The sequence below is a fragment of the Meriones unguiculatus genome, chromosome 4 (assembly GCF_030254825.1).
Source record: "Meriones unguiculatus strain TT.TT164.6M chromosome 4, Bangor_MerUng_6.1, whole genome shotgun sequence".
Classification (NCBI taxonomy): domain Eukaryota; kingdom Metazoa; phylum Chordata; class Mammalia; order Rodentia; family Muridae; genus Meriones; species Meriones unguiculatus.
In genome coordinates, this window is record NC_083352.1 from 110,878,010 (window position 1) to 110,898,591 (window position 20,582).

Here is a 20,582-nt window from a genome sequence, read left to right on the forward strand (position 1 = left end):
CTTTATTTTGCAATAAAGGACAGAACCTAGAACCCCACAGGAGCCGAGTAAGAACTCTGCCTGAGATACTGCCCGAGCTGCTTCTTTATTTAGTTTGAAATGAACTCATTTTAGTCTCTCCAGAAGGGCTGGAGAGATAGCTCAGCGATTAGAACACCGACTGCTCTCCAGGAGGACCCACATGGCAGTTCACAACCCTCTGGAACTCCCAAGATCTGACACCCCCACAGACACACGCAGCCTCAACACCCGTGCACATGAAATAAAAATAAATTACTAAGAAATAAGTTCAGAAGGGTATGTGCATCCAGTTGACCTTCCTGTCAGCCCTCTTAGGTCACTCTGTGCTCCTTTTGGTTTCCCCCACCGCTTCTGCGTTACTTTAGAAAACACCTTTAATCATTTGCTAAAAATCACGTGTACTTTTGCATCTATGTAAGTCTATAGGTGCACACATAATTTTCTTGCTGTGCTGAGATCAGAACTCCTGTCTTCAATATACTGGGCAGGTCCTCTGCCAGGGGTCTGCACTCCCAGGCCCTCAGCAAACCTTTTTTTTTTTTTTTGATAGGGTCTTCTTGGCTGGCCTAGAACCTGCTGTGAAGACCAGGCTGGCCTCAAATTCACAGAGATCCTCTTGCCTCTGCCTCATAAGTGCTAGGATTAAAGATGTGTACTACCTGGTCTGGTTCTGCTTTTATTTTTATTTTTAAATAGGTGTGTGTGTGTGTGTGTGTGTGTGTGTGTTGGCTTGAAACCTGATCGGGCCCATAAGCCCAGGCTCTGCGGGAATGTGCCCACCCCTCAGCCTCTTGTCCTTAAAAGGCTCTGTCTTGTAGCTCATCTCTCAATTCATTTAAAACGTGGCATAGAGTCTTTGTGGTTGTGGCATGGCGGTTCCCTTAGGTGTTAAAGAACACCCCAGCAGGGCTGTGGATGTCGCTTCCTCCAGGGTGGTCTTGTCTAGTGGTGAGGCCTGAGATTGGATCTGCAGTACAACATGAACAAGGATGGCGATTAGAAATCCCAGCGCTTGAAAGGTGGAGGCAGGAGGACCGGAAGCCCAAAGCTGCCCTCAGTTCCGTAGTGAGTCTGAGGCCATCTTAGAATGCGCGACACCCTGCCACAGCCAAAGCAAAGAGCAAAAGCAAGGTGTGGGCTTATGTAGGAGGATCCAGGGCTCAGGGCAAGCCTGGGCTACAAAACACACAAACAAAAGAAAATACAAATAGAAATAGAGCCACAGGTCCTGAGAGCACCTGGTGTGGGTGATCAGCCAGGTGAGGGCTCTCTGTCTGCTGTTGCTGCTCAGCAGGAGGTGAGGCAGAGAGAGCGGTGGCTGTTAGGAGGTCACGGTGTACCCCTGGTCTCTGGCAGCTGTGATGAAGGGGTGTGGGAGCACCTAGCTTTTGCAGCTGGGAGCAGTAGGTGGGAACATGGATTTATTCAGCATCTGGAGAGTGCGCACGTCTAAGCCACAGCCTATGGAGGGTCTGTGCCAGTCCCCCCAGACCGCCCGCTGGGACCACCTGCAGATTTCTTCATTCAGAGGCTTCCTTCTTCTCCTGCCCCTCTCCCTCCCCTCCACTGCAGCACCTTTTCTGCCTAGTCACCAAGGTGTGTTCTTTTTTTTTTTTTTTAAGTTGGTGTGTGTGTATGTGTGCGTGTTTACATTTATTTAGTTATTTTGTGTGTAGGGCTTGTGCATATCACAGTGCGTGTGCAGAGGTCAGAGGTCAACCTACAGGAGTCAGTTTCTTCTATAAGGAAGTCCAGGGGACTGAACTCAGGTCGTCAGGCTTGGCGACAGGTTCCTTTACTCACTGAGCCGCCTCACTGGCCTCAGGCCAGTTTTCAAAATTAAACCAAGAGGCTGGCACGATGGCTCAGTGGGTAGAGGCACCGGCTGCTCTTGCAGAGGACCTGGGTTCACTTCCCAGCACCCACATGGCAGCTCATGGCTGACCGTAGCTCCAGGAGACCCGTGCCTTCTGACCTCTGTGAGCACTGCATGGATGTAGCACACATGCACCTACACACAGGCAGACAAAACATGAAAGGAAGCGTAAAGAGAAATTTAGAATGTAAAGAAGGCCCCTCCGGTCTGCCGCTGCGGCTCCAGTGAGCTCTACTGCACGTGGGTTAAGACCCACCCTGGTGATGTGACCCTGTCATTTCCACCTCGGGTCCTCGGTTGCCTCTACCGGGGACGTGTTTGGTACTGGGACCATGAAGGAAAAGTCAAAGTCAAGGATCTCGTTCTGGTGTTTGCTATTCTCAGGACTGAAATATGCCTTTTTTTTTTTTTTTTTTAAACAAAGACAGGGTCTTACTTAAGCTCAGACTGGCCCTGAACATGCTCTGTTCTGCTGTCAGTGGGTGGGTCCTTACGATAATGAATATGACTGGCAAAACGACAAAACAAAACATTTAGTCTCCTAGCCAACACCTACATAATGTTAAAAACACAAACACAAGTGAAGTGTGTCCAAGTCTGTTGCTGGCCTAGAACTTGACAAGTAAGTTGATCTGGAAGCCCCAGGAACCTGCCTGTCTCAGCTGCTTCAATCCCGGGGTGAGGAGCATGCTATCATGCTTGGCTGTTTGTCTTTTAAAGGAAGGAAGGGTTTATTGGGGGACAAAGTCTGTAGTTACTAAGGAATAACAACCTGATATCTTGGGATGTGGAACCTTTTGTCAAAACAAAGCAGAAAAGTCCCAAACTTGAACAATTAACTGAGGTTCTTTTGTTTTTGTCTCATTGGATATACGGCACACAGTATCTTCTAGTGACTCACCTGTCTTTATTCTGTTACTTGTTCGTGTGAGTGACATAAGTGTGGATATCAGAGAACAACCCTCAGGGAGAAGTTCGCTGCTGCGGGTTCTGGGAATTGAACCCAGTCCGTCAGGCTTGTGGAGCAAAAGCGTTTAGCCACTTCACCAGCCCTTCAACAGGATTGCTGGGGACTGAGAATTATCAGAAATGTTGTACCTGTGGTCTGCCGCCTGTGAGTTGAATTCCTCCTTCCATCTCGCCCCCTCCCCCTCTTCCCTAGCTTCCTAACATTCAGTTGCAAGGCTTCAGCCAGTGTTCCCTCGTGGCCAGTGTAGTGTGTACCTGTGTGGCTTCTGGCCTTAGAACAGCTTCCTGGGCAGCAGCGGTTACTGGCTGCAGCACCTGTCTGTATCCCAGCATGCTCCACCCAGCCGAGTTTACTGGAATGAGGGTGCTATTTTTAAGAAAGAGCATTATGTTTCATCATGGAAATTTTGAGTGTCTGAGCAGGCAGCTCGCCGGCTGGCTCCGCTTCGAGGTCCTGCTACACATGGACCCCATGGACTTAGCTCTTATACCCCAGCATCCTACCCAGACCGGACCTGCAGGAGGAAAGGGAAAAGGAGGGTCCACAGCGGACCAGTCATTATGTGAGTCATAGCAGCTATATCTGGCTGGTTTCGCTTTGCTCGGTGATATCGCAGGGACCGGCAATCTGGGAACATCCTCCTCCTGGCCCGTGCATGCAGGAGCATGGAGTAAACATTGAGACTGTGTGTGTGTGTGTGTGTGTGTGTGTGTGTGTGCAGCCAGAGGGGGCTTGTGGTTGTCATGTCCCCGGTTGACAAGCTCTCCTGAAACAGGTTTTCACAGTGGCTTTACTGTGCTGGTGGTAGAGGCCCCTATGTTCCCTTGGCTTGTGTGAGGTGACCTGGAGCCGGGATCTAGGTGCTGGATGGTTGGTACCAATGACCAGTGCTTTCCGGAGAGCTGGGCGGGGGTCCCTGCTCCTGCAGCTGGCTGTTGGCCCATCTCCAGGTTCTCTACGCACACAGACATGGCCTTTTTGCTGTGCGCCTTTAACGTGTACTAAAAAGAGAATGGTGGGGGTGGAGAGGAGATCCCCCACTATCCTTTATGTAATAGCTGTGCTGAGCATGGGAGCCACACAGGTTAGGTCGGATCTGGCTGTTGTTCATATCATGGCTTATGGGCATCATTCTGCACCCCCTACTCTTGTCAATGTACAACAGCCAAAATAATTCTTACTGAGGTATGTAAAGCTTCTTGGTGTAAATGTGTGTATATACACATATATATTATTTTTAGAGGACTGCTTCTTTTGAAATAGTTTTGGGTGTCAGAGTTGCATTAGTTACACTTCTCGATGGTGTGAATAAATAACCTAACAGCAGCAGCTTAGGGAGGAAGGATTTACAGTCCATCCCGGTGAGTGAGGTGGCTGGCTGGTCACACCATGTCTGAGGTCAGGAAGCAGAGACCAGCAAATGCTGCTACTCAGCTGGATCTCTCCTCGTTGTTCAGTCTGGGAGCCCGTGATGCCGTCCACAGGCCCCTGGTGCCGTCCACAGTTAGGGTGGTTCTTCCTAACCATGTTCACCCAATCCAGTAACTCCCTCACAGACAAGCCCAAGGGCTCCGGTTCGGGATGAATCTTTTCAAGTGATCCCAGGGACACGGCACCTTCTCCTTGGGCCACACTGCATCTTAGGTCAGTGAAAGTTGGTTGTTAGCCCAGATTGAATGGCTGTGGCCCTGCCCTGGCCAGGACCCCTTAGAGAAAAGCATTATTCGGAGAGTGGACAGGTGTGGGCGTGGCCTGGATGTGTGGGCGTGGCACTGATGGTGTCAGTTCCGCCTTGGTGAGGGTTTCTGGCTCTTGTAGGCAGGGCCTTGATGGTGTGGGCGTAGTCTTGGTGATGTGGGTGTGACTCAGATGTGGGTATGGCTTTGATAACAGGGGTGTGGCCTTGATCCGATGTGGGTGTGACCTCGTGGTGCATCTTTCCCACAGGTGCTGTGAGTGGCTGAGATGTTGCGGTGGAGGGGAACCCAGGCCCCGTACTGTCTGGTTGGGACACCCCGAGAAGAGGGACCAGCGGTACCCTCGAAATGTCATCAACAACCAGAAGTACAATTTCTTCACGTTTCTTCCCGGGGTATGTGCAGCTACGTTTCTCTCTTTTCCGCCATGAGGTTATGCCATGGTTCCTGTCCTAGCAGACTGACTGGACTCTCTGGGGTAGAGCTTATGAGCGTCCTCTCTGTACCGTCTTCACCACTGACCCTTCATCATCCCCGGCCCCCATCTTCAAGACCATGGCGTGTAGAAAACCTCATTGTTAATTGGGCATTTTGGAGACAGCATTATAGTCAACATGCCAAACAGACTGTCTGTGCTTAACTTGTTGTTCTGTGCCACTGCAGTCTAGTGCCACTGAAATCTATCTATATATAAATACATGTTTCAGGAGAGCTGGGGAGATGGCTCATTTGGAACAGTACTTGGTACCAACATAGGACCTGAGTTAGGATCCCTAGCACTCCTGTAAACCTGGGCATGGTGACACACAGCCCTAATCCGAGAATTCAGGGAGCAGAGACAGGAGATCCCAGGCCTCACTGCGCAGCTTGTCTAGCCAGTGAGCTACAGGGTCAGTGAGAAGCCCTTCTTTAAAAAAAAGGAGCATGATTGAAGGAGACACCGACGCTGAGCACTGGTCTCCACGCTGAGCACTGGTCTCCACGCTGAGCACTGGTCTCCACGCTGAGCACTGGTCTCCACGCTGAGCACTGGTCTCCACGCTGAGCACTGGTCTCCACGCTGAGCACTGGTCTCCACGCACACTTGCACACACATGTACATGTACACAGCAACATGTAAACACATGCCCACAGGAGCCCTAACACTCCCCCTTGATCATGTGTAAACCGGAAGCCATGCACACACTCACTGCCACTGAGAAGCGTCCACAGTTGCTTTGGGGCCCCAGTTCAGGGAGGAGGAGAAGTGACAGTGACGGGCACTGAGCGAGGGCGGAGGTGTGAGCAAATACATCTTGGTCAATTCAAGGCCAGTGTGAAGGGACTCTCTCTTTCTCTCTCAGTCATAGTCATAGACTGTGTAGCTCCGGCTGACCTGAAACTCTCTATGTAGACCAGGCTGGCCTCAAACTTACGGAGATCTGCCTGCCTCTACCTCCCAAGGGCTGGCATTAGAAGTGTGCACTGCATACCACCAGACCTGGCCATGCATTAAAAAAAAAAAAAAAAAAAGATTTCATGTATATGAGTACTCTATCTGCATGTACCTGCGTGCCAGAAGAGGGGCACCATATCACATCATAGATGGGTGCTGGGAATTGAACTCAGGACCTCTAGGCAAGCAGCCATTGCTCTTAACCCCTGAGCCATCTCTCCACCCCCCCATGCATTATTTTTAATTAGCTTATATTATACATCCTGTATAATGTATTTTGATCATATTCACTGCCTTGCCCTCTCTCTTGTCCCACTCTCTTCGTTCCCACTGATTCTTCCTCTTCCCAAATAGAATCCCTTCTATATCCCTTCCAGGCCTTTTTTCTTTCTTTTTCTTTTTTTGGTGACCCACCGACTTCATTAGGCTTCTTTACCAGTGCATGGGCACCTTACTGGTGGCTGTACCACTGAAGAAACCCTCTCCTTCTCCCCAGCAACTGCTAGTTGCCAGTAGCTCTTCAGAGAGGGTTTGTGGCCCAGTGAGCCCATCCCCAGCCCTGATGGGGTGCTAACAGGTCCTGTCTCCATCGCCTTCCTATATGCTGTTAAAATTCTGTTGTGGGGCTGAGAGATGGCTCAGCCCTTAAGAGCACTTGTTGCTCATGCAGAGGATCTGGGTTCAAGTCCCAGCACCCACTTAGTTGCTCACAAACATACATAACTCCAGTTCCAGGAGATCCAGCGCCCTCTTGTGGCCTTCTTGGGCACCAAGCCCTCATGTAGGGCACAGATCTACCTGCAGGCAAAACCCGTATAAAATAAAATGAGTATTTCTATTATGGGCCGGGTGTGGCAGGGCACACCTTTAATTCTAACCCTCTGAGGCAGAGGCAGGACATCTCAGAAGCCAGAAGCCAGCCATCTACACAGTAGTTCCAGGACAGCCAAGGCTACACAGAGAGAGCCTGTACCCAGGAACAACATTAAAAGAGAAGGTCTTCCTGGATCAGGGAGATGGCTCAGTGGTCAGGGCATTTACTCCCATGCCTGGTGACCTTAGTTCCATCCCAGAGACCCATGTGGTAGAAGGAGAGAACTAATTCCTGTACTTTGTCCCATGGGACAAGTGTTCCTGCAAACACACACAGATAAAAAACAAAACAAAACACAAAATCCACCTCAGAATCTGACTGACATAACAACATGGAGAGTGTGATTCTCTCCATTAGCTGCTCTTGCATTCAGGGTTTGCTTTTTGAGACAGAATTTCACATACTCCAGGCTAGTCTTGAACTTCCTGTGCAGCCATGGATGACCGTCAACTTCTAATCCTTCTTCCTCTATCACCTAGTACTGATGTCATCAGCATGCACCACCACGCAGGTTCACACCATGCTGGGATTGGAACCCAGGATGTCATGCGTGCTGGAGGTGGGGTGGGGGGCAGGGGAGGACATGGATGGGGACTGGAATGAGGTCAGTGTCGATTATGACGATGATGACGACACAAGGACAATGAAGATGATGTTGGACACTTTACCCGCTGTGGCCATGCCCCCAGCCCCTGCAGCTCTGATTTCTGTTGCCCACATCGGCCTTCCTAGACCACACGGAATTGTTTAAGCCTTGTGTGGAGCAGGCTATCGGCTGCTCTCTCTGCAGGAGCGCTTCGTCCTTCCTCTGGGCCCATCTAGCTCTGTCATCCCCAGAAGATGCTGATGTCCCCCATTCTCCACTCCAGGTGCTGTTCAGCCAGTTCAGATACTTCTTCAACTTCTACTTCCTCCTTCTCGCCTGCTCCCAGTTCGTCCCAGAGATGAGACTTGGCGCCCTGTACACCTACTGGGTTCCCCTGGTGAGTGGTCAGCCCCAGGTTTTTTAACAGGAAGTTCTTTCTTTCTGTCCCCTGGGCACCCAGGCCTGAACAGTGGCCTTTTAAGGGACATGGTACTTTCTCTCTTTCTCTCTCATATTTCTTTTTATTTTATGTGCATTGGTGTTTGACTGCACGTATGTCTGTGTGAGGACGTCAGATCTCCTGGAACAGTAATTACAGACAGTTGTGAGCTGCCATGTGGGTGCTGGGAATTGAACCCGGGTCCTCTGGAAGAGCAGTCAGTCCTCTTAACACCTGAGCCATCTCTCCAGACCCTGGACATGTTGCTCTTAAGCTAACACACTGGGCAGTCCACTCTTAGCATTCTGGCTGCAGTTCAGGTGCCATCAGGATCACACCACGAGCCCAGTCAGGTCAGCTGCCAGCTCTGTCACCCCCTCCTTCAGCAGGGCCTTCCTGACCTTGCCTTCTGTGGCATGAGGTTCCAGATTTGAGTTACAAGGGGAAGACAAGCTCTTGGTCCTCACCGATGCCGGGTTGCTTTGTCTCACTTTGTCCCAAGGATCAGGAGAACACAGCTGGCCTCGGCAGGGCTAACCTCCGTCCCTTCTCTCCACAGGGCTTCGTGCTGGCTGTCACCATCATCCGAGAGGCGGTGGAGGAGATCCGATGCTTCGTGCGTGACAAGGAGGTCAACTCCCAGGTCTACAGCCGGCTCACATCCCGAGGTCAGCCTATACCTTAGGCAGTGCCTATAACTTAGTCGCTTGCTGCAGACAGTGCGGGGAGCACAGTTGTGGGTCCAGCCTTGGGACAGCTGCTCAGACACTAGGGGACGAGCTCAGGTCACTGCCACTGTGTTCTGGGAGTTAGCCCTGTCAGTTAACCTGGGCTTCCTCTGGCTTGTCGGCTCACCTTTCCTTCCCTTTGCCGGCCGAGAGGGAGGGAAGGTGCCTCCTGTTCACGTGGTCCTTGAACAGCTTTATTTTGCTTTTAGAGTTAATTTATCATGTATGTGTGTGTTGGTATATGGGGCAGAGTTTGAGTGTCTTATGGCTTGTATATGGAGGTCAGAGACCAGCTTGCAGGAGTCATTGCTTCTACTATGTGGGTTCCTGGGCTCAATCTCACGTTGGTGACATCAAGTCTCTGGTGAGCCATCTTGCCGGTCCCGGAACAGCTTTTAAAAATATATTTTTGGAGTGGGGAGAATAGGCAAGTCAATGAAGTGCTTCCTTGCAAACAGGAGGACCTGAGTTTGACAGCGCGTGCTTAGGGTCCCAGCACTGGGAAGGGGGATAGGTGGGTCTTGGGCTTCCGTGTTGCCTGTCCTGGCTGAATAGATGAGATCCAGGCCCGTGAGAGGCTGCCTCAAAATACAAGGTGGGGTCTGGAGAGATGTCTTAAGCACTTAAAAAACGCTCACTGCTTTTACCCAGGTTCAGTTCCCAGGACCTGTGTGGCATCTCACAAAGGCCTGCCACTTCAGCTCCAGGGGACCTGATGCCCTCTCCTGGCCTCCGTGGGCACTGTGCGCACGGCACACACATGTGCATGCAGGCAAACATACACATACAAATAAATAAACACAGACAGCTCCTGAGGAGCAGCGCTCAGCACTGTTCTCTGGACTCTAGGTGCACGCGTGTGCGTGCGCACACACACACACACACACACACACACGAACGGACACTCACAAAAATTAATAAGCGACAACTTTCAAAGGTAGCGTTCAGCCGAAACTGTGTGTAGTCGAGCATTGCGGCCTAAGCTTCTTGCAGAGGCAGCAGCTTTATAAAACCGTGTACCTGTGGAGACATCCTTGCAGGCTTCGAAAACCCTGGATGTGGTAGCGTGGTCACGCTGTAGTCTTAACCCAAAGAGAAGTCACCGGCTACCCTCCCGTTCGTCCCTGACTCGTGGCAGGATACGTTTCAAATGGGGGAACTTTGATTTATTGCATATTTAAATTTTCGTTTAACTTAAAATTTGATGTGTATGTGTTTGGGGGTGCATAGTGCCCGCATGTTTGTCTGTGCACCGCTCTTACCTCCAAGCCTGTGGCCTGTATGTAGGAGCCGGGGATTGAATCTGGGTCTCTACAAGAGCAGCCAGCACTCTTAACCTCTGAGCCGCCTCTCCAGTCCCAACTTTATTATGTTTACAAAAATATATTCTGTGTGCGTGCGCGTGTGTGTGTGTGTGTGTGTTTGGGGGAGGGGGAGATTCAAGAAGAAGTTTCAGGAGTCGGCACTGCTCTTCACCATGCTGGTTCCAGGATGGAAGTTTTCGGGTTTGGTAGCGGGCATCTTTACCCACTGAGCCGGTTCACCCATCCTGAAATGATAGAACTTCAACCGCCCCCCCCCACATCCACCCATGGAGAAGCCCAGCCTTGATCCCAGCTCCTGGCTCCGACCAGGTTGGGGTGTGCACTGGCTCAAGAGTGCACTGGACGTTGGTGAAGTTGGGTGACCTCACAGGCGGCAGGAGCGTTCCAAGCGCCCCGAGAGCACCCACCCCACTCAGCGAGGGCTGTTCTTTTAGCAGAGACCCAGCATCAAAGGGTCCTGTTTTCGGGAGATCGGGAATTGTGAGAGGGACAAGCTGGACGCCTGAGAGCCCGTGAGACGCTCAGCGTGGCGGGCTCGGCAGGCAGCCCCGTTGCTGGGGTCAGAGTCCTCAAGAGAATTCCCTCCTGGGAAACACACGGGGGCGACGCACTTAAAACTGTTCTATTTTGTCTCAAGACGTCTTCGAGGTTGGTGGTCTGAGAAGCTCACCTCCCCGGAACAAGGAGAGATTTGCGTTAGGCTGGGACCGCCTTGGTGTGGCACAGCTACTGTATTTCGGACAAAGGTCTTGATAGGGGCGGGGGGCCGTGGGGCTTTCCACGTGGCCGGTCAGAAGAGCCCTCCGCAGGGTGCTCTCTGGGGTTGTGTATGTTAAATCCCCTCTTAATAACATTCTTCCCACAATGTTAAGACCCTTGGCAACCAACAAAGCCGCACCCGAGATAAACGGTGGCTCTCTTGAGAAGGCGAGCAAAGCGAGCGAAGCGGCCTCTGGGCTCCATTCAGCCAGCCAGCGCCAGCCCCCGCCCTCCTGTGCCTCTTTTCATATTTCAACTCGCTCGCGGTGAATGATTCTTCAGCCCTCCCCTGTGCGCCCGGTTTCCAGCTCTTGCCTCGATTCTGCTCGGCTGTTGAAAAGACGCTAAGAAGAACTGGCAGATGGCTCCAGCATGAAAATGTGTCTTTTGTCGGCCCCCGCCTCCAGTGCCACCCCAGTGTACCAGCAGAAGAAAAACATGCAGCTTTGAAGGCTGGCCCAGGCCCTGGCTCTGCACTTTGTAGTGGAAGTCCAACAAAAGCCCCAGGAAACTGTCACCCCGGAAAGGGGTCCAAGGCAGCTGACAGACGCTGGAGGGGAGAAACAGGAAGCCTGCCCTCCCCAGTATTGAGCTAATGTTTCCTCCAGGGACTCGCTGAAGTGGGGGGCGTAGATGCGCCCGAGTCTGTTCTTTTCACTGCAGGATTTATTTGTGTGTATGTGCGTGCGCGCGTTTGCACAGTCGCGTTCAGCAGCGGGGATCAGAGGAAAGGGTCGATGATTACGGGTAGTCCAGTGTTGGCCACAGAGAGCCCCTTTACCCTCAGCGGCCCCTCATCACAGTAAAGCCTAGTGAGTAGGTGGTGTTACTTACTTAAAGAGCCTGGGTGACTCCCCCACCCCTCCAGACAGTTGTGTCACCACAACCTCCCACCCCGATGTGGATGGCACCCTCACGAAAGCTGCATCATGGGATCCCCACAGTAAGTCTTTTGTTTTTTGTTTTTTTGAGACAGGGTTTCTCTGTGCAGCCTTGGATGTCCTGGACTTGCTTTGTAGACCAGGCTGGCCTTAAACTCACAGTGATCCTCCTGCCTCTGCTTCTCTGCGTGCTGGGATTAAAGGCGTGTGCCACCACACTCGGCTCCCATAATAAATCTTTTTTTTTTTTTTTTTTTTTTTTGGTTTGTTTGTTTGTTTGCTTTTTTTGAGGTGGGATTTCTCTGTGTATCTCTGGCTGTCCTGGAACTCTCTGTAGACCAGGCTGGCCTCAAACTCAGAGAGCCATCTGTCTCTGCCTCTGGAAGGCTGGGATTAAATTAAAGGTGTGTGCCACCATGCCCAGTGTACTGCTTAGAATTTTGACCGGTAGATTCCAGGGCATGGTACTTATCCACATTGGCTCTCATTTCCTGGTCAATTTTATACAAGTATTAAAGTTTTGAAAAAGTGCTTTGAAGTTTTTTTTTTATTAGTATGTATTAATTATACATGATGGGGTTTATTACATTTCCATACTTATATATGATGTATTTTGTCCTAATTCTATTCTCTTTCTGTCCGCTTTCATCCTTGTTGATCCTTTCTATCTGTCAGTCTTTATTTTACTGACCCAATGAGTCTCATTAGGTTGCTTTCGGGAGCACATGCTGCCTCACCAGCATCTGTCTGTACCGGTGGAAAAAAGTTCCCTGTAACCATTAACTGCCAATACATTCTCAAGGTATAGATGCCAATTAAAAAAAAAAAAAAATGTCCTTCCTCACAGTGATGGGTTCAGCAGTGTTTGCAATCAGATATGTCAAGCACCTTGGTCATATGCATTTCCTGTTGCTCTTTTCAGTCTCCCTCTCCCCACCCCCTGAAAATCCCCTCCTTCCCAAATCACCACCCTTGACCTTTCACGTCACATGTCTCTGTGTGTGTCTGTAACTATATATGGAATCTCCAGCTACACAGGCATGCACAGGCAGCATTGGTCTGAGTTTGGGCCAATCTAATCCCAATCCTCTAGTTCCAGCCACTTTCCTGCAGGTGACATGACTGAGTTCTTTGCGCTGTTGCGCTGTTTCTTTCTCTGTTCATCTGCTGGGGGACACTGAGGCCCGCTCTGCCTGGCTTTGCGAACAGTGCTGCAGTAAACACAGATGTGCAGGTGCCTCTGGGGTACTCCAACTTAGACTCCTTCGTCTGTACCAGCACTGGTACCCAGGTTCACAGGGCAGGCCTGATTTTATTGTTTGTGAGGAAACATGAAAGTTTTAATGCTTTATTTCTAAATGGCAAAATTTTCTACCAAAAAAAAAAAAAAGCCAGGAACTTTAGGAAGCCCTTTTGGTCTAGATATATCAAATTTTGTTTTTGAGACCAAGATCTGAAGCCTGATGACCTGAGTTGGATCCTGGAACCCACATAAAGTTGGAAGGAGAGAACTGACTCCGCAGAGTTGTCCTCTGACCTCCACACACGAGCTGCGACACGTGTACCAAAAATAATTGAAGTGTTTCACTTTAATAACAAAATTAGCGACCACTGTGGATACAGTGCATCTTTACTCTTCGAAAAGAACATTGACATCTCCGTCCTGTGCTACGTGGATGGCGGCTGGCTTTATGCATTACAGAGTTTCGTGGAAACCGTCACTCTGCTGAGGAACACAGGCATGTGGACAATACCGGAGTTGAAAAAAGTAATGATTCTACTGTGTGGTAGCTGTCCTAAAGGATGTCGTGTGTGTGTGTGTGTGTGTGTGAGAGAGAGAGAGAGAGAGAGAACTTGTGTCCATGGATGTGTGTGCATATGTGAATGTGTGTGTTTATATGTGTGCATGTCTGTCTGTGCAGAGAGAGGCTGGGTGCTGGTTTCAGTTGTCTTCAGTTGCTCTCTGCCTTAGCGTTTGAGATGGGCTCTCTCACTGAACCTGGGAATTGCTGATCGGGCTAGACTGGCTGGCGAGCAAGCCCCGGCATCCTTCTGTCCTTCTGTCTCTGCCTTCCAGCACTGGGATTACAGACACATGCCACAGCCCCCAGCTTTTTCTGTGGGTTATGAGAATCCAAAGTCACGTGCTTGTAATAACTGAGCCATCTCTCTGTCTGCTTTTTTTTTTTTAATCAGGGTCTTACATAGTTCTCGTGGGCCTTACAGTTTCAAGTTTTTTTCTGTAATCATTGTGGTTGGGATCCAGCCAGCTGGTAGGCTGGCATGGTGCTTAGAGCAAGTTGGAGATGGTGAGAGACTCAGCAAGACTGGGCCTGGTGTGGGCTTTTGAAACCTCTAAGCCCACCCCCAGTGACACACTTCTCCTAACAAGAAGGCCACACCTCCTAATCCTTCCCAAACAGTTCCACCAACTGGGTACCAAGCATTCAAATATGTGAGTCTATGGGGGTCTTTCTCATCCAGACTTCCACACCTTGCTTGTTTTGTTTTGTTTTTGAGACTACAAAGGTGTCACTTTGTAGCCTTTGTTGGTCTGCAGCTCAAAATTCTCCTGCCTCTTCCTCTTGAGTGTGAGAATTAGAGATTCGGTGTGCCTAGGTTTTACTGCGTCCCTGCTTCTTAGCAGGTCCTCACCATCAGCACAATGGTTCCAAGGTCCATGCTTTGCACTGTTTCTCGGTTTCCCTGCCATATGGGCTGGTCCAGCTGTGAGTTCACCGGGGCTCGTACAGTCTCTACCTGGGTGCACTGCTGTAAATGTTTCTCTCGTGTGGAGCCTTGGTGTGTGCTGAGGAAAGGCTGTGCTCTGGGTGGTAAGCGTGCTTCATATGTGTTAGTAAATGGAAAAGAGACATGAGCCCAAAGTTCAAGGCTGGAAGAGGTGGCCCCCACCCTGAGTCTCACAGGACACAGGGGTCCCTGGTGAAGTGAAACAAGGCCCATGTACGTAAGGGTTTCATCCAGCTGTGGTACCTCACACCTGTAATGACAGCTTCGGGGAGGCTGAGGTAGTGGGACGGTAAGTTCATGTCTGGCCTGGGCCACTTGTAAGATCCAGTTTTAGTCATGCATGCTGGCATACACCTTTAATTTCAGCATCTGAGAGGTGGAGGTAGGTAGAGCTCTGACTTTGAGGCCAATCTGAACTATATAGTGAGCCAAAGCTAGGCAGTAAGACCACGTTTCTAAACTAAACAAAACAGAACTGTGTGTGTATGTGTCGGGGATGGGAGTGGTTCATAGGCAGATGTATTGATGACTTTTGTGTTGTTCTGACCAAATTACTTGACAGAGACAATTTAGGGGATGAAGATGACCTTGGCTAAGAGGTTCAGTCCACCTTGGTGGGAAAGGTTAGCAGGGCTTCATGAGTGTGTGGGGTGAGGCTGTTTGCATGTTTATATCCCCGGGGACCAGGATGAGAACATGAGGCTGCTGGAATCAGGGTAGAAGTCACCTTCCAAGGCCAGCCTCTAGAGACTGTCCTCCATCTAGGCCCACCTACCAAAAAGCACCACACTCTGCTGAATAAGCATTCCAGAACCCGAGCCAGCGGAGGGGAGATCACATTCAAACCACACAGACAGGTGTGTCCATGCCTGAAGCAAATCCATAGGCAGGGTCATTCACACCGTGATAGCTCCAGCCACTTGGGAGGCTGAGGCAGGAGGATTCCTTGAGCTCAGGTGTTCAAGAGCAGTTGGAGCAACATAGGGAAGCCTTGACTTTAAAAAGGAAAACAGACAAAACTGGGTATGTTGGTACATGCTGAGAACACCAGCACTCAGGGTTTGGAAGCAGGAGGATCAGAAGTTCAAGGCCAGTTTAGAGCTAGACTGAGCCATAGGAAACCCTGTCTCAACACTCCTGGGCCTGGGAAAACAGAAGGAATTTCAAGATGGTTCTGGTGGAGCACTGAACCCAATAAGGAACCTTCCGAATGTGGTCTCCTGCTTGTTCCAGTTGCGTGCTCAGCTCGCCCTGGGAAAGAGTTCCACAAAAGCCAGATGTGGTGGCACATGCCTCTGTCTCCAGCACTCAGTTGGATCTCTGGCAGTTTGAGGCCAGCCTGATCTACATAGTGCGCTCCAAACCATACAGGGTTATAGAGGAAGACTCTGTCTCAAAAAGGAAAAGAATTCTGCAAAAATAACAGGTTGAGTATAGGGCAGAACCAGTGAGGCCCCGAGGCCCTGGGAAGGTCAGTTCTGCGACCTTATGTACAAACTGTGGCACAGGAAGAAAAGGGCACTGGGAATTGGGACTATCCTGTCCCACAGAGGGAGACGGGACTGCCTTTCCAAAGCCATGCAGGCACCAGTGCAGGCCTTGTCAGCTGGTTTAAGTGACAAGAAGGGAACTCTCGGGTGTGTAGGGGAGAGGGAGCGGAAGGAAGAGTTTTCTTTTTTTCCCCATTGCTCAGGCTTTGGCTGAGGCTCTGGAATAACAGGGAAACTCTGTATCTGAGAGGGCAGAGTGAGGTCAGGGCAGAGCTGAAGAGGCAACCCAGGCCTGCCGGAACATAAGGCGGCTCCTCTAGACGCAGGTGCCACAGTGCAGGAGCCAAGGGAACGCTCAGTGTGTGTGATGAGCTCAGCTGCTCCTGCGTGTGCAGCCCTAAGGCTAGTGTTACGGAGGGCTCTTGCTCTCAGGCTTTACAACTTTTCTGTGTGTGTGTGTGTGTGTGTGTGTGTGTGTGTTTACATGTATGTAGGCCAGAGAATAAAACCAGGTGTCATCCTCAGGATAGCCATCTACCTCATTTGAGACAAGCACATTTCTCTCTCGCTCTCTCTCTGTTTCTCTCTCAGACTCTATCTATCTATCTATCTATCTATCTATCTATCTATCTATCTATCTATCTAATCATCTATCTATTTATTTACTTTCAGAAAGGGTCAGATAGTCCAGGTTAGCCCCAAGGATAACCTTGAACTTGTAATCCTTTCTGCTTTCTACTTGGAGATTAGAGGCGTGTACCCTCACACCCAGTTCTGGGGACCAACCCAGGCCTCTTCCATGCTAAGCAAGCATTCTACAAACTCAGCTCCTACTCCAGTCTGGTTCTTAGATATTCATGGATTTTTATAATACAGCTGTCTGCCAGGCAGTGGTGGCTCACACCTTTCAATCTTAGCGCTTGGCAGGCAGAGGAAGGTCGATCTCGAGTTCCAGGCCAGCCTGGTCTACAGAGTGAATTCAGGACAGCCACGGCTACACAGAGAAACCATTCCTCAAAAAAAAAAAAAAAAACAAAACAAAAAACCCAACCAACTAACCAACCAGCCAGCCAGCCAACCAACCACCCAACCAACCAACCAACCAACCAACCAGCCAGTCAACCAACCAACCGTCTTCCCCAACTAACAGTATTGAAGCACTCTGAAGTTCCAGCAAGTGAGGCCAGAAAGAGAGTGAAGGAGAGAGCCCAGCAGAAGTTAGTTGCTCAGAAAGATTTCACTTCACCTCAAACTGCAGAGAGCAAAACAGCAGCAGAAGACGCAGTTTGGGTGAGGAAGGGCCAAGCAAATGAACTTCTCTTTAGACTTTTCTAGTTTATATTTTTCTAGCAAGTTTGATTCTTGGGGGAGGAGCGGCTGTGGTGGTGTGGGGGGGGGGGTGAGAGACACGGGCTAGGGCTTGCATTTTCACACATGAGTACCTGTTTCTTCATGCGGGCCCGCCTTCCCAGCGAACTCCCCACACAGGGCCAAATGAAGCTGAGGTAATTAGCCTTGAAAGAAAGCGCAAGCAGAAACATAATGAGCACAGTGGCCTCGCTCCTGCTGGGGACATCTGGGTAGACGGCAAGTCATCAGTGTTGAGCCAGAGGCCCATGCCTGGTGTCCACACCTCAGCCATTTTTTCTTAGGGTGGTGCTGTATACTAAACATGGTCCCTTGCCCTCTCCGTTCGCTTCTACTCTGTGGTGTCCTGTGAGCACAGTTAGCTCAGCTACAGAGTACCTGGGGCCGGAGGGCTCCTCTTCCTTTGAGAACCCCTGGTTCAGTTTACCAGAGTCTCTTGTGGCTTGTTTCCTGGGGTGACCTTCTGTCTCTTCTGACCTGAGTGTTCCTGTGTTTCTTTTAGGGACTCCTGTTCCACTGGCTTTAATCACCATGAAGGGAACTTGTTCAGTTAATCATTAACTGCAGCACTGCTTTTCTGTCTTCATATATGGACTGTGTTTAATGACTGAATATGGACTTACGTGCTTTTAAAAAGTACAACCACAACTATCATCATTATCCTCATTATTATTATTAGAGACAGCATTTCACTGTGTATGCCAGGCTGGCCTTGAACTCACATAGATCTGCCAGCAATCTGCTTCCTAAGTGCCTCCTCTCTGGGCTAAGTTTTTGTTAGTTTGTTTGTTTTGTTTATGGCTGTTGTTTTGCCCATGTGTCTGTGCACCATGTCCATGGAGTGCCTGCGGAGGCCAGAAGAGGGCGTCAGATCACCCAGAACTGCAGTTACCGGTGGTCGTGAACTACCATGTGGGTGCTGGGAATCCAGTCAGGTCCTCGACAAGACAGCCATTGCTCTTGACATCAGAGCCATCTCTTTCGCCCACTGCTTCTTTATTTTTCAAAGGAGAGAATTTTAGTTATGGGCTTTGAAACTTCTTTCCTCTAATTTTAGCTACCAGTGTCTGTTGTGTGGGTGGGTGGTGGGGACCGGACTCAGGATATCAGGCTTGCGTGGGTGAGTGCTTTGTCAGCCGAGCCACGCTCCTGGCCCCAGCGATGGACTCTTCTCCACGTTAAGGTCTTAAAAGTCCTGCAAAGATCTTTCAGGATTTGGTTCAAGGCTGTTCTTCTCCTGAGCCTAGAAAGAACTCCCTCCCACCCCCACCTCTCCCCGTTTCCCCCAGCCCTATAAAGTTCAGGCCAGTAGCTCCACTGAGTTTTATTAAGACAGACCTACCACAGCCTTTCTCATGAGGTCAGGCAGATGACCGCAAGTGATGCTTCAGGTTTCTCTTTACTAATATTTCATCCTTATTGTAATTCATTGGTAAATGGATCTATTGTCTAGTGAAAAGCAAAACAAAACAAAAAACCCAAACACTATTTCACATTAAATTTGTGCAGTTATTCTTTTCAAATCACATGTATTTCTTTCTTTCTTGTGTGTGTGTTGTGTGAGAGTGCCTGGCACACCTGTGGACATTTAGGGACTGCTTGAAGTAGTTCTCAGCTTTCTCCATCCGGGTCCCAGGGACCCAGCCCAGGTCAGCAGGTGTGGCAACAAGTTCCTTTACCTGCTGAGCCCTCTCACCACCCCCTGCACTGCTAATTTTTCCCCAGTCAGGCTGTTAGCTTGTTTGTCGTTTGGGACATTGTCTCCTGGTGTTGACTGTTGATATATTTATTGAAAAGTCTCTATAGCTTATAACTTGAATATAAACTTATACTATTTAAAACCCAGTCTTTCTTTCTTTTAAAGTTCTTAACTGATTTAAACAAAGGTGCAGTGTGACCACACTTTTCAACCTTGGCTTGCTTTTCAAGTGAATCTTTTCCTGGGTTTGGAACTGCCGCTATTTGAATATGAAAACCTCACCTATAAGCCTCTGAACTCTGGGCCTGTGGAGGTGTTTCGATGTCAGCCACAGGAAATACACACACGAGTGAAATTTACAACTTGTCGCTGCCAGTTAGATTAAAGAGTAATCCATTAGCAGGGGCCCAGGAGGCCAGACCAGGACAGCAGTCACTGTCCTGTGCTCACGATGAAAAATAGAATTGCAACTCGAGGTGTTTAGGGTAAAAAACAGGGCCCCACAGACCGGTGCCCTGGAATTTGTTGAAGGATGGTTTTCACTCCTCTGGGGGGAGGGTTGGAGCGTGTGTAGATCTTTCTGAGTGGTCATTTACATGCTTCAGCCCAAGGAAACATCTGGCGTCTCCCTGCCATGGACACAGGCCGCCCTTATTCGGGGGCCGTCATCCATGAAAGGCGGCTTTAGCGCTGTTGGTTTGCTTATGAAAGGCTGGGGGCCAGCGCTGTGGAAATAAACAGCTGTGCTCACTGGCCATTTGGCCCCTGTTGGAAACCCACTGCAAGCCTGCTGGGGCGAGGCGGCGAAAGTGGATGGGATGGATTTATCAGAAGCTGGTTAATGGTCAGGGATGTGTCTGGAAAGTTTTCACTTTTGTAGGAATCTCACTCCAGCTTCTATCAGAGTCTCCCACAGTGCAGCAGAGAAAAGCCTCAGAGCCTTGGGCAGGATAGCTTAGTGAGTAAAGGCACCTGCTGCCGATCCCCATGACGCGAGTTCAACCCACAGACTCCACATGGTGGCAGGAGAGAACCAACACCTTTAAGTCACCCTCTGACCTCCACACGGATGCTGTGGCACACAAGCACCCACACATATGCGGAACAAATACAGAAATGAAATCTGTGTGTGGAGAAGTCTTAACACCTACAGGATCCCGGAGGGGAAAGGGTGGGTTCTGGATCTCCACTTCTCAGGGTGTTTTCTGAGGAAGATGCTCTGGCTTGTTGTCTTCCCTTGAGCCAGCTCTAGAATAGGCAGGGCTCAGTTCCAAATGAAATGCAGGTCCCGTGTTGAGATTTAAGAATTAGAAGTGTGTGTGTGTGTGTGTGTGTGTGTGTGTGTGTGTGTGTGTGTTGAGGTCAGAGGACAACTTTCAGGACTTGGTTCTCTCCTACCTGGGATCAAACTCAGATCCCAAGACTTGGCTTTACTCACTGAGCCACCTTCCTGGCCCTCCTTTAAGGATTTTAAGCTCCTGCCCTGGCTGCTCCTATGCTTTCTGCTCCTGTTTCTGAGCCTCCTGTTCCTCCCTCCTCCCGCTCTTTCCTCTTCCCCTCCTCCTTTCTGGAAGACGGTGGTTGGGAGTTGTGGATTCTAAACAGCCTCCATTCTGGGACTTAATCCCAGCTGCTGACCACTGGCCCCTCCTTTTCAGTGACTCGCAAAATAGGGCCAGTGAG

General features: G+C 50.0%; 1 protein-coding gene across 5 annotated transcripts in view; it reads left to right on the top strand.

Annotated features, from left to right (window-relative positions):
* Atp9a (ATPase phospholipid transporting 9A (putative)) overlaps positions 1 to 20,582 on the top strand; it is a 100,709-nt gene that overhangs the window by 17,585 nt on the left and 62,542 nt on the right. For 4 of the 5 annotated variants that reach the window (XM_021634837.2, XM_060382782.1, XM_021634835.2 and 1 more), the window contains exons 2-4: positions 4,815 to 4,959; positions 7,743 to 7,856; positions 8,458 to 8,566. In XM_021634837.2, the coding sequence (XP_021490512.1) occupies positions 4,815 to 4,959; positions 7,743 to 7,856; positions 8,458 to 8,566 (368 nt within the window). Of the gene's footprint in view, positions 1 to 3,260; positions 3,430 to 4,814; positions 4,960 to 7,742; positions 7,857 to 8,457; positions 8,567 to 20,582 lie in introns of those variants that run through there. The other variant, XM_021634838.2, reaches the window with a different exon arrangement.